Raw genomic sequence first — 18,483 nt, forward strand, 5'->3', positions numbered from 1 at the left:
GAAGTTACAAAAGAATAGAGACATTTAAAATGTCACATTGTCTACATACAGTGTTGCAACGATGTGCAAATAGTTAAAGAACAGAATGTAAAATAAATAAACATAAATATGGGTTGTATTTACAATGGTGTTTGTTCTTCACTGGATGCCCTTTTCCTCTGGCAACAGGTCACACATCTTGGTACCGTGATGACACACTGTGGTATTTCACCCAGTAGATATGGGAGTTCATCAAAATTGGGTTTGATTTCAATTTTTTTTGTGGATCTGTGTAATCTGAGGGAAGTATGTGTCTATATTATGGTCATACATTTGGCAGGAGGTTAGGAAGTGCTGCTCAGTTTCCACCTCATTTTGTGGGCAGTGTGCCACAGTAAAGTCTTCTCTCGAGAGCCATGTCTGCCTACGGCAGCCTTTCTCAACAGCAAGGCTATGCTCACTGAGTCTCTAAATAGTCAAAGCTTTCCTGAAGTTTGGGTCAGACACAGTGGTCAGGTATTCTGCCACTGCGTACTCTCTGTTTTGGGCCAAATAGCATTCTAGTTTGCTCTGTTTTTTTGTTAATTCTATCCAATGTGTCAAGTAATTATCTTTTTGTTTTCTCATGATTTGGTTGGGTCTAATTGTGTTGCTGTTCTGGGGCTCTGTGGGGTGTGTTTGTGTTTGTGAATAGAGCCCCTTACCAGCTTGCTTAGGGGACTCTTCTCCAGGTTCATCTCTCTGTAGGTGATGTCTTTGTTATGGAAGGTTTGGGAATCGCTTCCTTTTAGGTTGTTGTAGAATTTAGGTTGTTGCAGAATTCTGCATGCAGTCTCAATTGTGGCGACTGGACCTTTTTTGGAACACCATTATTTTTGTCTTACTGAGATTTACTCCAGGGGCCCAGGTCTGGCAGAATCTGTGCAGAAGATCTAGGTGCTGCTGAAGGCCCTCCATGGTTGGTGACAGAAGCACCAGATCATCAGCAAATGGTAGACATTTGACTTCAGATTCTAGCAGGGTGAGGCCGGGTGCTCCCTCCCTCCCCTCCCGGAGGAACTGAGCCCTAGGATCATGCCTCAGGACTACCTGGCCTCATGACTCCTGGCTGTCCCCAGTCCACTTGGTCATGCTGCTGCTCCAGTTTCAACTGTTCTGCCTGTGGCTAGGGAACCTTGACCTGTTCACCTGACGTGTTACTTTGTCCTAGACCTGCTGTTTTTCGTCTCGATTGATTGAAGGTGGAGGATGCATCCGCTGTCTACGAAGCGTGGCCCAAGCCAAAACACCTGCCCCAGTGGCTTGAACATTCAATATGGCATTTCATTTTGCAAACATGACAGCAAACATGACAAGCATTGGACAATAAACAATGTGTTTTAAGTGAATACCTGATTGACTTTGCCTTGTCTAGATGAGGTTAGGTTGAAGTTTAGCTGAAAACCTTGAAGAGTAGTAGGAGCCAGAATAAGAATGTGTGTGTGTGTTTGCTTTCCTGTGTGCGTGGTGCCATAGCCCTTCTCTGCCAGCCCTGTGGTTCTGTATCCACTCCTCCAGTTCCTGGGACAGATGGAACTGCCTCCAGCCTCCAGCACTATTCTCTATTACAGAAGATCTAATTAGCCGTCCGTATCAAAGGAGATGTCAGAGTGACGTTGCCGGCTGTTCTGTCAGACCAGCTTACAGAACCGGGGCCTGAACAGTCGCCCTGTCGCCGTGGTACATAGCTAGCTATAGCTCTATAGTGGGTGAACATCCAGCTTCATAGTGGCATGGGTTGTGTCCCAAATGGGTCCTGGTAGTGCACTAAACAGGGAATAGGGTGCCATTTGGGCCACCATGCACAATGATGTATCTGGGAGGGCTAAAGGAGTGGTTTAGTCTACAGTTTCATTGTGTGTCCCAGCCAGGCCTAATCTCTGTTAACCCAGAAGTCAACTCTTGAGTCATTTGTCCCCCCCTAGGGGACAAAAACCCTCAAAACAGTGACGAAAACCCTCAAAACTGAATTAATTGAACAGATTGAACAGTAAATGCTATATTCTACAGGCAGATGATGGATTAAGTTATTCTGGTCATATTTTGTGGTTGTTCTGCAGACTGGATAACACACTTTTATGACATACACACACGTGAAAAGATAGAAGCACACACACACACGAATGAATGCGAGTGCACAGACACATGCATACACGAACGGACACACACACACACACACACGAAACACAGAGAAAAGGGGTGAGGGGGAGAGAGAATTACATCACACACATCCATGATTTATGTTCTCCACAGACACATAATGTAAGGAATGGAGGCACTGAGCTGTAAATCTCCCTGAAGGCTATGATAATCACTTGGTAATGGGATGGTTCAGAGGTTGGTAACACAGCCTGACCCAGCCGCTAACCCAGGACCCAACTTAAGCAAAGTCTGGAGAAAAATATTACAACAAAACAAAATATATTTTGATTTATTGTGGCGTTAAGTTGCCTTTTGCTTTAACCAGTCAGCCCTTTTTATGAAAATATGAATTCAAAAATATATTCATGCTGGGCAAGAATAATTACGTTTTGATTTAATTGAGTATCCCATTTTTAGCTTAGAAACCCTACTGTTTCTGCACAAAGTCATACTGCTGCATTGAATTATTCCAGACTGTTTGGCAAGATTCTGTTTGGCAGAAACAAATACATATAGAACCGCAGTTACCAAGATTGATTGAAGAAACACTCTGTGGTGTTGACAGAAGTAAGGGTCTGGGGGTTGAAGCAATAAGGCTGAAGCACTGAACTGCTTCTCACCTCAATATTCACATTACTATGATAACAGCAATACAGTACAGTCCCAGCACATGGCATGATAAACATGAATTATAGAGACATATGATGGATCGGTTGCTACAGCTGTTACCATAGTGACCTGATGTGGCAACAGGACAGGAGAGTGTCTCTGTCTATCTGTTGTTCTCTCTCTTTACCTCTCTCGCTCTGTCTCACTCTCTCTCTTTACCTCTCTCGCTCTGTCTCACTCTCTCTCTTTACCTCTCTCACTCTCTCTCTTTACCTCTCTCGCTCTGTCTCACTCTCTCTCTTTACCTCTCTCGCTCTGTCTCACTCTCTCTCTTTACCTCTCTCACTCTCTCTCTTTACCTCTCTCGCTCTGTCTCACTCTCTCTCTCTTTCCCTCTCTCGCTCTGTCTCACTCTCTCTCTTTACCTCTCTCGCTCTGTCTCACTCTCTCTCTTTACCTCTCTCGCTCTGTCTCACTCTCTCTCTCTCTTTACCTCTCTCTCTTTACCTCTCTCGCTCTGTCTCACTCTCTCTCTTTACCTCTCTCACTCTGTCTCACTCTCTCTCTTTTGGTTCCTCTCTCCCTCTACATTCTCCGCCTGCCTATCTGTCTCTGTCCTGAACATTACTCTCTTTCTCTCTGTAAATCTCTGCAGTTGTATATCACTCCACACCATCTCCCTTTCCTTCTCTCGTCTCCTTCTCTCAATCATTTTCGCTCTCCCTTTTTATTTTGTGCATGTCTGTCACTCCTTGCACTCCCTCTCCTGCATGTGCCCCCCTACCCTCTCTTACACTCCTTCCCTTCTGTCCTGCTCCCCTCCATCCCGGTCTCTCCCCTCGCTCTCCTTTATCTCACTCCCTCTCCTGCATGTGCACCCCTACCCTCTCTTACACTCCTTCCCTTCTGTCCTGCTCCCCTCCATCCCGGTCTCTCCCCTCGCTCTCCTTTATCCCACTCCCTCTCCTGCATGTGCACCCCCTACCCTCTCTTACACTCCTTCCCTTCTGTCCTGCTCCCCTCCATCCCGGTCTCTCCCCTCGCTCTCCTTTATCCCACTCCCTCTCCTGCATGTGCACCCCCTACCCTCTCTTACACACCTTCCCTCTGTCCTGCTCCCCTCCATCCAGGTCTCTCCCCTCGCTCTCCTTTATCCCACTCCCTCTCCTGCATGTGCCCCCCTACCCTCTCTTACACTCCTTCCCTTCTGTCCTGCTCCCCTCCATCCCGGTCTCTCCCCTCGCTCTCCTTTATCCCACTCTCTCTCCCGTTTTCTCTCATTCCCTCCCTCTCTCTCTCTCTCTCTCTCTCTCTCCCTCCATCTATCTCTATGACAGATAGTGTCTCTACACACCAGTAGAACTGAGAGAGAGAAAGAGAGCAAAAAAGAGAGAAAGAGAGGGGTTTGACTTACATGAGCCTGTTAAAGTAAAATAGATACCCCCCCACCCCCAGAGATCAACCCGCATCAAAAGCCATCACCATTTCAAACACAGTAACACTACTTTATCTGAACATGTTTTACCTCTTCTACAATAAGGGTGAAATAAACATAATGTTATACTAGCCACTTGCCCAGCCTTGTGTACCTTCCTTGTCCAAACACCAAGTCAACCACTGGGCAGGATCATAGAACCATAGCATCTTACAGCAGCCCCTTACATTCAGCCTTCATACCAAAGGAGAGGGTCTTCAGAGTGGGGCAACAGAAGAATTAAAGGCCCCTGGAGCTAGCATTGCCTGCATGTGAATGATGTAACGTGGCCTCCAGGCAAGACTTCATCATGCATGTTACACAACTCCAAACTATTTGTCCCTCCTGGGATCTGGTCTCTGGGCTTGGTGGGGGGTCCAGTGGATATGTGAAATCATTAGCCTATGATGTCCTGTCTATGGACATCTTCAATGGTTCTGTGCTGGTTTCTGTGGAGTGAAGATCAAAGATAAAGATGCACAGTGAACAGTGTTGAAGTCGGAGGTTTACATACACTGAGCCAAATACATTCAAACTCAGTTTTTCACAATTCCTGACATTTAATCCAAGTAAAAAATACCCAGTTAGGATCACCACTTTATTTTAAGAATGTGAAATGTCAGAATAATAGTAGAGAGAATGATTTATTTCAGCTTTTATTTCTTTCATCACATTCCCAGTGGGTCAGAAGTTTACATACACTCCATTAGTATTTGGTAGCATTGCCTTTAAATTGTTTAACTTGGTTCAAATATTTCGAGTAGCCTTCCACAAGCTTCCCACAACAAGTTGGGTGATTTCTGACCCATTCCTCCTGACAGAGCTGGTGTAACTGAGTCAGGTTTGTAGGCCTCCTTGCTCGCACACACTTTTTCAGTTCGGCCCACAAATGTTCTATAGGATTGAGGTCAGGGAGTTGTGATGGCCACTCCAATACCTTGACTTTGTTGACCTTAAGCCATTTTGACACAACATGATGCTGCCACCCCCGTGCTTCACAGTTGGGATGGTGTTCTTCGGCTTGCAAGCCTCCCCTTTTGCTCCAAACATAATGATGGTCATTATGGCCAAACAGTTATATTTGGTTTCATCAGACCAGAGGACATTTCTCCAAAAGTACGATCTGGTGGTTGAAAAACAAGTGGTTGAAAAACGAGTTCTAATGACTCCAACCTAAGTGTATGTAAACTTCTGACTTCAACTGTATACACAAACATACACATGCACAAATTTACACACACACACACACACACACACACACACACACACACACACACACACACACACACACACACACACACACACACACACACACACACACACACACACACACACACACACACACACACACACACACACACACACCAAACACACAACCCCTACACACAACCTAATAATCTCTCTTTCTCAACTACAGCACACAGACTCACAGATTCGTCACACATTTCCTCATTTATCCAAAGGCGCTCTCTTCTGTCCAGTAAAATAACTGCATGACTGCAGCGAATTGAATCTGTGAGAGAACTGAACACTAAGATGTTCTTCTCCCCTCTGTTATTTCATGTGAAAATAACCTGCTGATTCATCCTAATGAATGTGATCTATTATGACCATGGTCAATATGACCGTAATCAATACGACCATGGTCAGTGTCAGTGTGCGTGTTCCCACAGCCCTCTCACGTCCACAAGTTGACATGGTACCCTGCACATCGACTCTGTACAGGTAGACATGTTCTTTTTTACCCCTTATTGTTATTTGTTATTCCTCGTGTCTACTTCTCAATTTAAAAAAAAAGATATACAGTATATCTTTAACTCTGCATTGTTGGAACAGGTAAGCTTTTCACTCCACACCTCTTGTTTACGAAGCATGTGACAAATACATTTTGATTTGTTCTATTAGAATGGAAAATGTCCCAAAACAAACCCTGTGAACCCTGTCAGCCTGACTCTTCCCGTCCTCTCCTCTCTTCTCTCCCCCTCTCTCTAGCACCGCCGTCTGCCCCTCTCTGACGGTATAGCAACTGCAGTCGAATAGAACACAGAGCAGAACATCATACATCTCTCCATCTGTCTGGGGGCTAGTTATGGACAAAGGGGGATCGGAGAACGGAATGAGGAGGGGGAGGAGGAGGAGAGGTGTGTACTAAACTCAGGCTCTACAGACCACGTCATAGAGACGCTAGAATAATATTCCCTATAATCTGTCTTTAAACAGACTGGCTGCTACCAGGCTCTGTATAAGTTCCCCTGAGAAGAAGTAAAGTTATTCTATCAGTCACATTTCTATGTCTGACTCACCCCACCACTGCTGCAGAGGACCAAACATTAACCTGCAACAGGACCAGCTAATAGACAGACCAACTTCATAGAAACATGTCTGAGAGAGAGAGAGAGAGAGAGAGAGAGAGAGAGAGAGAGAGAGAGAGAGAATGGGGAAGGGGCGAGATGGGGAAGGGGAAGAAGAGTGAGATAAAGAAATGTTGGACATAGAGAGGAAGAGAAGGAATGAAAAGGGAGAAGGGATGGGAGGAATGGAGAAAGATGGGAAAAGAGAGAGGCGCCAGAGGGAGAGAGAGAGAGAGAGAGAGAGAGAGAGAGAGAGAGAGAGAGAGAGAGAGAGAGAGAGAGAGAGAGAGAGAGAGAGAGAGAGAGAGAGAGAGAGAGAGAGAGAGAAGGAGGGGGTGCAGGTGGAAAGAAACGCTAAGTGATTAGCATTCCAAAGGGATTGGCTGCTGACTCAGGAGACTGTGCAACGCTGCTCTTTCGCAGCCACACACACACACAGGCACACACACATTCATATCCTTATCCATGCGCATGCACATATTCATGAACAATTACAATGTGTAAACAAACATGGACGTGCACATTTACAATCCAGCTAATCCTTTACAAATCACACACTCTCTTGATCATACTTTGTTTCATTTACTTACAGGACTCCCTCCCACCCTCACACACAGATAACCACTGATAGATTCATACACACCTACATGAAAATCCACACGTGCACAGATGCATGCAGGCACACACACACTAACTCACACACACTCAATCAGTCACGCATGCACAAACGCACACACACACACACACACACACGCACACACACACCAATAACCAATGCTATATTCAGCTGGAGGTACTGAGATGAAATACGACCTCCCACTGTGCAGATTTTCCAGCCGTATCATTAAAACATATATAAAGGTTGTGCCTGGAACTTCCATGACAGAATAAACTGCTGATAGGATCATTTGGCTTCAAAACCCCTCTTGATGCCTTCCATTTCCTTACAGACATGTAAAACAGCAAAACAACTTCCTGAAAATGCAGATAGAAATGTAATGAATAGAGATTACATGATTCCTTACTCTACATATGCGCTTTGAGAATATTTTCTCTAATGAAAAGTTCTACACAAGTTAAATCATTATTATTATTATTATTTTGGAGAGGCAAGTCAACTTTCCATAAAGACCAGCAAGGGACCACTAGGGGACATTGTGAATGTCCTGAGGACATCCCCAACCTGGTCTTAGAGCATTTCCTATAATTTTGTATGTAAATCAGAGATGCTCTGTTGAGTAAGGTATGTTACGTTTAGTGTGATATGTATTCATTTGTGGATGTCCATCTCCCATTTTGCATGATATGTTGATGAATTACAATTCCTATTATATATGTTATGAATTTGCAAACTGTACAAAATATTACGGCTTTGTAAAAGGTACAATGTTACGAATTTGCGTGCTCTGTGTGATACACAGTGGCGACCCGTCACTCAGCCCCACCTTTTTAGTCTGTTACCACATTGCCAGTGGGTCAGAAGTTTACATACACTCAATTAGTATTTAGTAGCATTGCCTTTCAGTTGTTTAACTTGAGTCAAAAGTTTCGGGTAGCCTTCCACAAGGAACGTGGTACCTTCAGCCGTATGGAAAAAGGATGAACCAAACATTTTTTTCTGAGGTCTTGGCTGATTTCTTTTGATTTTCCCATGATGTCAAGTAACCATCTGTCTTATGTAACCATACCAACATAACACATTATCAGTGGTGTAAAGTACTTAAGTACTATTTAAGTAGTTTTTGTGTATATCTGTACTTTACTTTACTATTTATATTTTTGACAACTTTTACTTTTACTCCACTACATTCCTAAATAAAATAAGTTACTTTTTACTCCTTACATTTTCCCTGACACCCAAAAGTACTCTTTACATTTTGAGTGCTTAGCAGGACAGGAAAATTGTCTAATTCACACATTTATCAAGAGAACATCCCTGGTCATCTCTACTGCATCTGATCTGGCAGACTCACTAAACACAAATGCTTCGTTTGTAAATTATGTCTGAGTGTTGAACTGTGCCCCTGGCTATCCGTGATTTAAAACAACTAGAAAATCATGTCGTCTGGTTTGCTTATCATAAGGAATTTTAAATTACTTATACTTTTGATACTTAAGTACATTTAAAACCAAATAATTTTAGACTTTTACTCCACTGGTATTTTCATAGGTAACTTTTACTTTTTTATTGAGTCATTTTCTTTTAAGGTATCTTTACTCTTACCGAAGTATGAAAATGTGGGTATTTTTCCACCACTGCATATTATACCATTTTTTATATCTAACGTGTTGAGTCTAGTCTATGAAACCAGGCTGACGTTCCCGGTCCCAAGGTCTATTCTACACGATAATTACATCTGAAGGAGGGCTTGTTCGCATCCAGGCTCCCCTTGCTCAGCTCTAATACCTGCCTCCACATTAAGTTCCATTCTGAGGCTGTCCCTTACCGTGATGAACCATAGAGAGTTTCGTCTTTGAGGGCAGACTGCCAGATCTGGCATTGACATGCAGGGGGGAAAATACAGGGAAGGGCGACACCGTGTGGTGATGAAGAAAAGTGCTTTATTGAAATATGTTATAAATCCAGCTCTCGCCACAGGTTTATGTTAATTGTTTTGTTTTTTTACCTTTATTTTACTAGGCAAGTCAGTTAAGAGCTGGAGAAAAAGAAAGAGGGAGGAGTATATATATCAGAACAACCTTATCAATCAGCCATTATCTATCATCCATCCAATAGTTAGCTAATCACTCACTGGTAATGGGCTGTATTTGCCATTGCAAGGTCAGTGGATTGACAGGCAAAGAGCAATCCGCTAATGCGTCTGTTTACATTGCCTATTCTTTCGATACTCACTTTATTTCTCTCAAATATCGACATTCTTCATCTTTAAATTTATTAATATATGTTCTTGGACTGAATCACTTTCAAAGTATACATTATATCATTTAAATAAAGAAATTGATCCATATTCATTCATATCAATCCACACTCCACGTCATTAATCGAGTCCAAGGCGGAAGGATATGGAAACAGAAGTTCCGGGATCTGGGACTACTTTTCACATTGGAAAACATTGGAGAAGCGCAGTGATCCCAAAGAGAAACGCACCGCAGACAGGTGCATGACGCAAAACAGAAACCCCAGTAGTAGCAGATTTAGCTATTTTTATAACCAAGAAACGCCGTCGGAAAACATTGGACAGCCTTTGCAATTGTACAGAATGACAAGAAGGTAAGATACTAGCTATTGTAATGTAGTCACTGACACTGCACTTGTTGTAGCCAGAGCCATATTTAACATATGGTTAGCTACCTAGCTAGCTATTAGTTCGCCAGTTAGGTAACATTAGCGTTGTTATCAAGCAAGCTAGAACTGTTAACTTACTAGCCAGGCTTCATGCATGTTCATTGAATCTATCTATCATGATTGGCAATGTAGCTAGCATGTTCTGAACAACATATTAGTAAACTGAAGTTTAGCTTGTTAGGTAGCCAATACAATCACGAATCAAAGAATATGTTCATGTGATGATGAACGATACAGGTTTCCATCCATCCAAGTCGTGAAATATGCTTGGACTGTTGGCATCAATATAACGTTAATGTGTTTCTGCTACAATGGAATATGATCATGTTATTTATAACCGACAAATTAAAGTTAACTAACGTTAGTATGGCGAGTTCATTGATGAGGATTTGTGATCGGTGCCATGGCTGATGGTGGTTACTAGGTTTTCCACACATGCGCAGTGTGCACTTGTTTGTAGACCCGCGGATATTTTACACAGGAACTCGGTTGGTCTTAACTTACTGAGTTAGCATAGTAGAAACACAAAGTGCAATTCCGAAATGTGGTTGTGCATCAGTAGTTTTCTCTTATGGCTGTCACAGATGGTCACTCAATTAGCCCATGTCAGAAAAACATTTTTTAGATTGGTTAATTTGTCTACCCAGCTATCTAAACTTGTTGTAATCATGGACAAATGAGCGACCAGGGGCCCTTATTCAGATATCACTCAGATATCATATTAACTTCAAACATTTCTCTACATCCTATGGCAACGTGTAGAATTGCAGGAAATTAGCTGAAAAACTGCTAGTGCTTAGTGGTGGGGAGTCGACTCCAAAATAATCGATTCCTTGACAATCTGCCCCATTCTCTGACATCTGCTCTGATTGGAATCAACTCCAAAGATTCATTCTTTTTGCAAAGGTGGAAACTATTTGCCATAGTCTACTTCGAGAACACAAACTCTTGCATCTTTCACAGTAAAGAAAGAGCCAACTCCAAGGGAGAGAGTGATGGGTGGGAGCACAGCCAGGCATAGGTAGGTGTGTCGGCTACTAGGCTGACAGCCAGAACCGTGCATCAGTAATCAGTACATGTAGGCTATCGCAATGCTGTATTTAGCTATTTCTTGTCTTGCAATGTCTCGCGCAAATTCATTGAGTTAAGAGCTATCAGTGAGTAGGCTGAGCTATTCCACACTCAACATACCGAAGACCAAACACATACTAGCATTTTTCATAGCGAAGAGAAAGAGTAACAGGCAAGACAGCAATGTCTCTAGAGGCATAATGGTAAGTCAAATGACATAGGGTTTCTGAGGTAATTGATGTTAAGGTTCTGTTTGTTTTTCACTAAGAAAGGATATTCATGACATATTTAGTAATGGGATGTAAATCTAAATGACTGTGCACAGCCTTGATGGGCCCCATGGTGGACCCCAGCTTTTTAGAATAGTGACATTTTGACAGTATCCCTATCACCTACTGTCAAACTGGGACACTCCTCGAGGCCATGGTAATGCAGACAAAATATTTAGTTGATTATGAAATGCACGTTTTCTTAACACAAATCGATTTTCTAAATGGGAGCAAATGTTTCATTTAATTTTCCTTAAGTCTGCTAACTTGCGATCCTTATCAGGGTAGATTGCGCCACGTCCTTCCATGGGGTCCATCAAGGCTGCACACAGCAGATATATCACAGAAATATTCTTGCTCCTACACATCACCTAGTCCTTTTATAGGCTAAGTTGATGAGCAAAGGGGCAGCATCATTGCTAAAATGTTTTGCTTGCACGGTGGATGGGGAGGGCCCCAAGACAATTTCACAAAGGCCCCCAAATGGCAGACCCCCTGAGCCATGAACAAAGTTGCCCATCCCTCGGTCAGGTGCTTGCAGTGTGTGTGTGTGTGTGATTTTCTTACTTACTAGATGTTTAAAGTGCTGTGCATTACTTTACTGACACCGTTAAGTATTGATTTAGGTTGTTTTGTTATTGCCGTTTGGTCTGAGTGCCTAGGATGGTTGTATTAAGCCTATACAATGTAGCAACAAACACAACAAGTCTCAGTCTTCTGTACGTTGCTCCAGTGTGTTGGAAACAACTGCACGTTTCAATACTGAAATGAATGGTACCATCTTACTGGCTCCACCACACACTCTGCCTTTAACACCTGTTGGTTAAAGACCACAGTGGGACGGATGCTGTTGGATACTGTGTTCGTTTGGAGGAAGAGCCTGTTTCCTCAGTAGGGAGTGATGTGATGACATTTAAGTTCCCTCTAAGCTCCTTGGAAGGCTGTGGATTTATGGAGCTTTCCCCAGAATAGTATTTGGGATTTCAGAGAAAGTGGCATTTCTCGTTACCGTGTCTTACATGTCTGTGTGTTGGAATAGCTGTGGGAATCTGTGATGGGGCGTGTATGCCACTGTTTGTGTGCGGTGTGACGCCAGCATGCCAAAGAGAATGGGGCCTGCTGATCATAATTTAGCTGTTGAGCAGAGTGGTGTTCGTGGCAGCTAGTTTCTTGCATTGTGTGTGTGTCCAATGATATAGCCTGCTGTGACTCACCATTTGCTGACGTGACTGTCTGGCTCTGGGGGGACCTGCTGGAAGGAGAGCCAGGGAGTAAGGGGATGCATTAAGAATTTTGAGCAGAGAACAGTTTACTTTCACCAGAGTCTACAGCAGCAGAGAGGGAGAGGGCCCATCGCAGCACTTCCTTTAAGAGCATTGGACCAGTAACTGAAAGGCAGCTGGTTCGAATCCCAGAGCCGACTAGGTGAAAAAATCTGTCTGTACCCTTGAGCTAGGCACTTAACCCTAATTGGTCCTGTAAGTTGCTCTGGATAAGAGCATCTGCTAAATGACTCAAATGTCAAATGTAGCTGCCATTTAATAATAATACATAAAAAAAAATATTTTGTATAGCACCTTTCAATACAAGCAACAGTGCTTCACATCATAAAACACAAAATATAAGTACTAACAAAGACAGGAGGAAGGACAAAGAAACTAGATGGATAATTAAAAATATGCATTAAACACATTGTTGTAAAAAATGTCTTCAGCAGGGATTTAAAAAGGCACTGAATCTGCAAGCCAGATCTCCTGCTCTGGTGACTCAGAGGGCTCACACACACAGGGCACTCCCAGCCCACACAGCAGGATCTTCATTGTGTAAAGTGTAGGTAAACACAGGATAGCCTCGCCTTAAAATCTGCCCATCCATCTCTCTTTTATCTTGCTTTCTTCCAGATTTGTCTTTAAGAATGTAGAAAAGGGATACATTTGCGCTATAAATGTGTAATACCAATCCAACAAATGACTGTGTAGCCTACATGTTGCCCTGTACCCCCGAAGCAGGAGAAACACAAGGACTAGTCTAGGACTGCTCTGGCCATCCTCCAAACCACCAATTGATTTCTCAAGTCCCAAATATCCTCCTCATGTGCTGATACTCCCTGTCTGGATGAATGACTGCTTTGTTGCCATGGTGGTTGGCCTGATATGCTTGGCTGGCTGGCTATAGCTATTATGCTAATGTAGTCTGTTTATGAGGAGGTGATAGTGGGGCTGTTTACTGTGAATGAATGGTCTCTAGGAAGTTGTATCAGAAGAGCGAGCCTCCTGCTGTTGAATCATTTCAAGGTGGTCGTGTTGCCGCAACGTTTGTTTTCCAACAGTGTCTGTTTCCATGAAGCTGTCGTTGGTTACCATGGTAGAGTTGCCGGGAGTGATTGTCACAGTTCAGCAAGCTAAACAGGTTAGTAAAAGGTCTCCTGGTGTTGTAAAATTGTGTGTTGTGCGAAGCGTGTGTGCTTTTTAAAATGTTTCTGTGTGACCTGTCCCCACATCACTTCCGGTCAACAAGTCTGGCTGTCGCTGATTACAACTTCAATAGGCTAAGTACTGTTTGTTAACATGGACACTGTGTTACTAGGGCCCAGGGGCGCTGTAATGTGTTTTTGTCATAGTGATTAGAGAACATGACTTGTTGGCTCAAAGGAATGGCAAACAAACATCTTCTAGGCTACACAGCTCATAAGACTTGAGTGAGCTTTCCTCCCAATCCAAGATTAAGAGACGACACTGTCTCCGGGGGAAACGGTCTCCATGGGTAACCAACTAGGTGTTCTTTAGGCCTGTGATGAGGTAACTGTGTATGTCTGTAAGCTCTATCTATACTCGCTGTGATATGAGTCTGGGTATGAACTGATAGGGTCACTACTGTGTGTGAGTTGTGTGTTATCGAGTGGGGATTTTCTACTGACAGCATTGGCTGCAGAAGGGTTTCTCTTTCACTCACTCACTCACACACACGATTTTAGGCTTCGTTATTCATTCACCAGATAGGCTAACGCCTGTTGATTTGTCCTTGCAAACGCAGAAACATGCACACAAGCATGGGTAATTCTCACACAACTGACATTTGACCCAAAGAATGATCGTGTTATTTTTCATGACATTTCCTCTTGGATCACTGAGATATTTATATTATTATTAGGATACATGTTTTGATCAGATACGCATTTTACCACAATTTCCACAACTACCAATTCAAAAACTTTCCTTATTGCAACCGTTTTAAAAGTCCCAAAAAGTTGTACGCAAATCTATTTAATACTTTGTAACATTGCTCCCCTAATGACAAGGCCTGAGTTAAACATCACACTGAAAATAAAACTATTACAAATGTAACTGCTTTGTAATTTCTCATTCCAGTAACAAAACTTTTGAAAGGTTTTTGTCATCACTTATATATACAGTGTTATTTATGAGTTGTATTTATGCACATATCTGGATGAAGATTAAGACAAAATTGCTTAAAGTATACATTTTATTTTTCCTAATCTCAATATCGGTGCATTACGGTAATGATACACAGGTTACGGAGATGAGACTACATGTTTCGCTAGTGAATAGTTTAACTGTATTGATTTCTATCAGAGATTCAGTAACTCAACAAATCATCAGTGTCATTTGTTAATCCCAAATTACTTGCATAATATTAAACTCACTGATCGTAATGCAATTAACTAAAATACCCTTTATTTCAGAGTAAGTATAAGTACTTGTATGCATGTATTTTCAAAAGCGGACTTAAAAGTAACAGTGACAGGTAATATTGGTGTATTAGGTTGTGGATATTTGTGACTCACCATCTGGATTCGGTCCTATGGAGAAACATTTTGAAACGTTTAAAAAAAAAAAAATATTGGGATAAAGGTAGAGACTCTGAGCCTGAACAATAGTATATGATACCCATTGTTCCTTAACTGCAGGGTAAGTAATTCTGCTTTGAAAGTTAAGCTTGTAACCCCACTTTTGAGAAAATGGCCCTTTTTAGTGTTTTGGTTCAGTTACTGGAGAGCTCTTCTCTGTCGACACCCATTCAGCATCATTCACATCCTCTTAAGCCTTAGCCCCACCCGTCACGTTCATGATTCACATGTGAGGCCATGTGAGAAACAGAGTGGTGTAGTAAACAACCAAAGATTTCAAGACTAAATGTAGTAAGTAGCCTTCAATAAGGAAACTCCAGGTAAAAATACAGTCTTGGCCTATATCCTAATCTGACTTTGGTGCAGGTCTTCACATTACCGTCTGTAGTAAACACACACTATGTCAAATCTGTTTTTGTCACATGCACATTATACAGAAGGTGGAAATGATACAGTGAAATGGTTACTTGCATATTTGTATAGTAGCAATATCAAAAACAAACTGTCCCCAAAAATATGTTTTAATAATTAGATAATGCTTACCCAGACTAGAGGTCGACCGATTATGATTTTACAACACCGATACCGATTATTGGAGGACCAAAAAAAAGCCAATACCAATTAATTGTCCAATTTTAGATATATATTTTAAATATATACATTTTTAAAAAAAATCTAAAATCGGACAATTAATTGGTATCGGCTTTTTTTTGGTCCTCCAATAATCGGTATCGGCGGTGTAAAATCCTAATCGGTCGACCTCTATTACAAATATATATATTTTAAATATATATCTAAAAAAAAAATATTTGTAATAGAGGTCGACCGATTATGATTTTTCAACGCCGATACCCGATTATTGGAGGCCCGAAAAAAGCCAATACCGATTAATCGGTCGATTTTTAATTAATTAATTACTTTGTAATAATGTCAATTACAACAATACTGAATGAACACTTATTTTAACTTGATATAATACATCAATAAAATCAATTTAGCCTCAAATAAATAATGAAACATGTTCAATTTGGTTTAAATAATGCAAAAACAAAGTGTTGGAGAAGAAAGTAAAAGTGCAATATGTTTAACTTGTTAAGGCTGGGGGCAGTATTGAGTAGCTTGGATGAATAAAGTGCCCAGAGTAAACTGTCTGCTACTCAGGCTTGATTTCCAACAACGACGAGACGGCCTACAGGGAGGAGGTCCGTGCCCTCGGAGTGTGGTGTTCGGAAAGTTCAATAACCTCTCACTCAATGTCAACAAAACAAAGGACAGTAATGGAGAAGGTGGAAAGTTTTTAAAAAAAAATAAAATATATTTTTTGTAATTTAAAAAAAAAATGTTCCTCGTCGTACACATCACGGACAAACTGAAATAGTCCACCCACACAGACAGCGTGGTGAAGAAGGCACAACAGTCCTATCGGACTGTATCACCACCTGGTACGGCAACTGCACAAAGGGAGGAGGGTGGTGCAGTCTGCACAAAGAATCACCGGGGGCAAACTACCTTCCCTCCAGGACACCTACAGCACCGATGCCACAGGAAGGCCAAAAAGATCATCAAGGACAACAACCACCCGAGCCACTGCCTGTTCACCCTGCTATCATCCAGAAGATGAGGTCAGTGCAGATGCATCAAAGCTGGGACCGAGAGACAGAAGCTGTTTTTCAATCTCATCAGACTGTTAAACTGCCATCACTAACAAAGAGAGGCTTAGAATAACTGGTTGAAACATTAAATAGCAGAACATTTTTATTTTTCTACTTTGAATACAAAGATGGAAGTGGTCTTAATGGGTACACTTAACTGCTGCTCATTCAAATACACCAAGTTCAAATGCTGCTGCCAGCCCCCCCTTCTACTCCCTGAGGAGCTAGGCATGTCATGGGTTTACTTTCATGACAATAACACTCTTATAGTGTTTGAGAGAAGTCAAGGAAGGGCAATATTTACAGTATGTGGAGCAGCTGCCATGGTCACGTTGCCATGATTATTGCATGAGAACAGTTGGTGCTTCAGAGTTTTATCCCTCTTCCTCCTTCACACACCCCCAGTTCTTTCTTTCTCCCACTCGCTCCCTCTCTTGCTCTGATGATCTGTTCTTCCTCCATCTCTCACTTCAATCTCTTTCCTCATTGTATCTCTCTCCATCCTGACCTCCCTCTCTTGTTCTATCAGTTTTGATCCTGACTGCATGGTGCAAGAATAGGTCATGTGAGTGTCTTCTGTTTTGTTTGTTTTCTATAAGGAAGAGGTGTGTTCATGAGAGAGAGGCTGTTGCTCCAGTAGTTTTACTGCTTCACATGGAGAAGGGTTAAGCTCTTATTGTGTGCTCTGTCTAGTGTCTGTAAATGTGTTTGAACTGACCCCTCCTTTCTAGGGGAGGGAAAGACTGATTATGAAAGGATGTACTGATGCTGGCTACCTTGCTACATGGAATTGAAGACCAAACTGAACATGCAGGAGCTCTTCTGCCACTCTTGGATTCAAAAAGGAGTTAACTAAAGGGGGACTAATCTTTGGGACATTAGTGTGAGTGAGTTACAAATGACCTGTCTGACCCAGTATGTGTTTTCTCCTTCCAGAGTCGGTGCTAGTATCTGATCTCCCTCCTTTCCCAGAGTGGTTGTCTACACCAACACACACCTTATTCATTCTGCTCTCCTCCGGCATGTCAGGTAAGGGCTCCCATCCCTCTCTTCCCCTCTTCCCTCCGTCCTCTCCCTTTTCTTTCCCTTACGCTTCCCCTTTCTGATAGTGCTTTTGATTATCCTTCTGCCAGTTTCTCCTCTCACCCCCCCATCATTTTCCATTCCGTCTTTTTCTCAAACTTCTCTGTCAGGGTTTGATTTTCCTCCTGTCAGTCTATTCTCATTCAGTCCTCTGTCATCCCACCTTGCCCCTTTCCCTTCATGTTTCCTCTCTTGTCCTTCTATTTTCTTTGTCCCTCACATTATTTGACTCACAATCAGTTTATCCTCACAGTACCTCCATTTTCCTCTTCTATCTCCCTCTTCTCTCATTCCTTCCCCCCTCTGTGTTCCAGGTGGTTACACTCCAGCCCCTGGGGGCCCCTTCTCAGCCCTGACCTCCAGTATGTGGCCCCAGGACATCCTGGCCAAGTACTATCAGGTACAGACTGACCTAACATCTTTGCACTGCTAGGTAAACACTGAGGAGAGGGAGCCTCTAGCTTAGTACTGTGGTTTTCTAGGCTATTTCTGGATTTATTGAATGTGAATGTTTTTACCACACCTGCCCATATTCATCTTTTTTTCCATTAATTCTTGTAGCGTCTTGTTTGCACTCATTGACCTATAAAGGTACTGCTTAACCCTTAGTGTTTACTGTGATTTATCTTGTACTTTAAT

The 18,483-nt window shown here is 42.4% G+C and overlaps 1 protein-coding gene across 5 annotated transcripts in view; it reads left to right on the forward strand.

The window, feature by feature from the left end:
- Positions 1-9,642: 9,642 nt before the first annotated feature.
- sgsm3 (small G protein signaling modulator 3) overlaps positions 9,643-18,483 on the forward strand; it is a 28,520-nt gene continuing 19,679 nt past the window's right edge. For 2 of the 5 annotated variants that reach the window (XM_046337375.1, XM_046337377.1), the window contains exons 1-3: positions 9,643-9,826; positions 17,698-17,790; positions 18,159-18,244. In XM_046337375.1, the coding sequence (XP_046193331.1) occupies positions 17,784-17,790; positions 18,159-18,244 (93 nt within the window). In that variant the 5' untranslated portion in view covers positions 9,643-9,826; positions 17,698-17,783. Of the gene's footprint in view, positions 9,827-13,570; positions 13,651-17,697; positions 17,791-18,158; positions 18,245-18,483 lie in introns of all 5 variants that reach the window. The other 3 variants (XM_046337376.1, XM_046337379.1, XM_046337378.1) reach the window with 3 other exon arrangements.

The sequence above is a fragment of the Oncorhynchus gorbuscha genome, unplaced genomic scaffold (assembly GCF_021184085.1).
Source record: "Oncorhynchus gorbuscha isolate QuinsamMale2020 ecotype Even-year unplaced genomic scaffold, OgorEven_v1.0 Un_scaffold_1399, whole genome shotgun sequence".
In the NCBI taxonomy this organism is placed as follows: domain Eukaryota; kingdom Metazoa; phylum Chordata; class Actinopteri; order Salmoniformes; family Salmonidae; genus Oncorhynchus; species Oncorhynchus gorbuscha.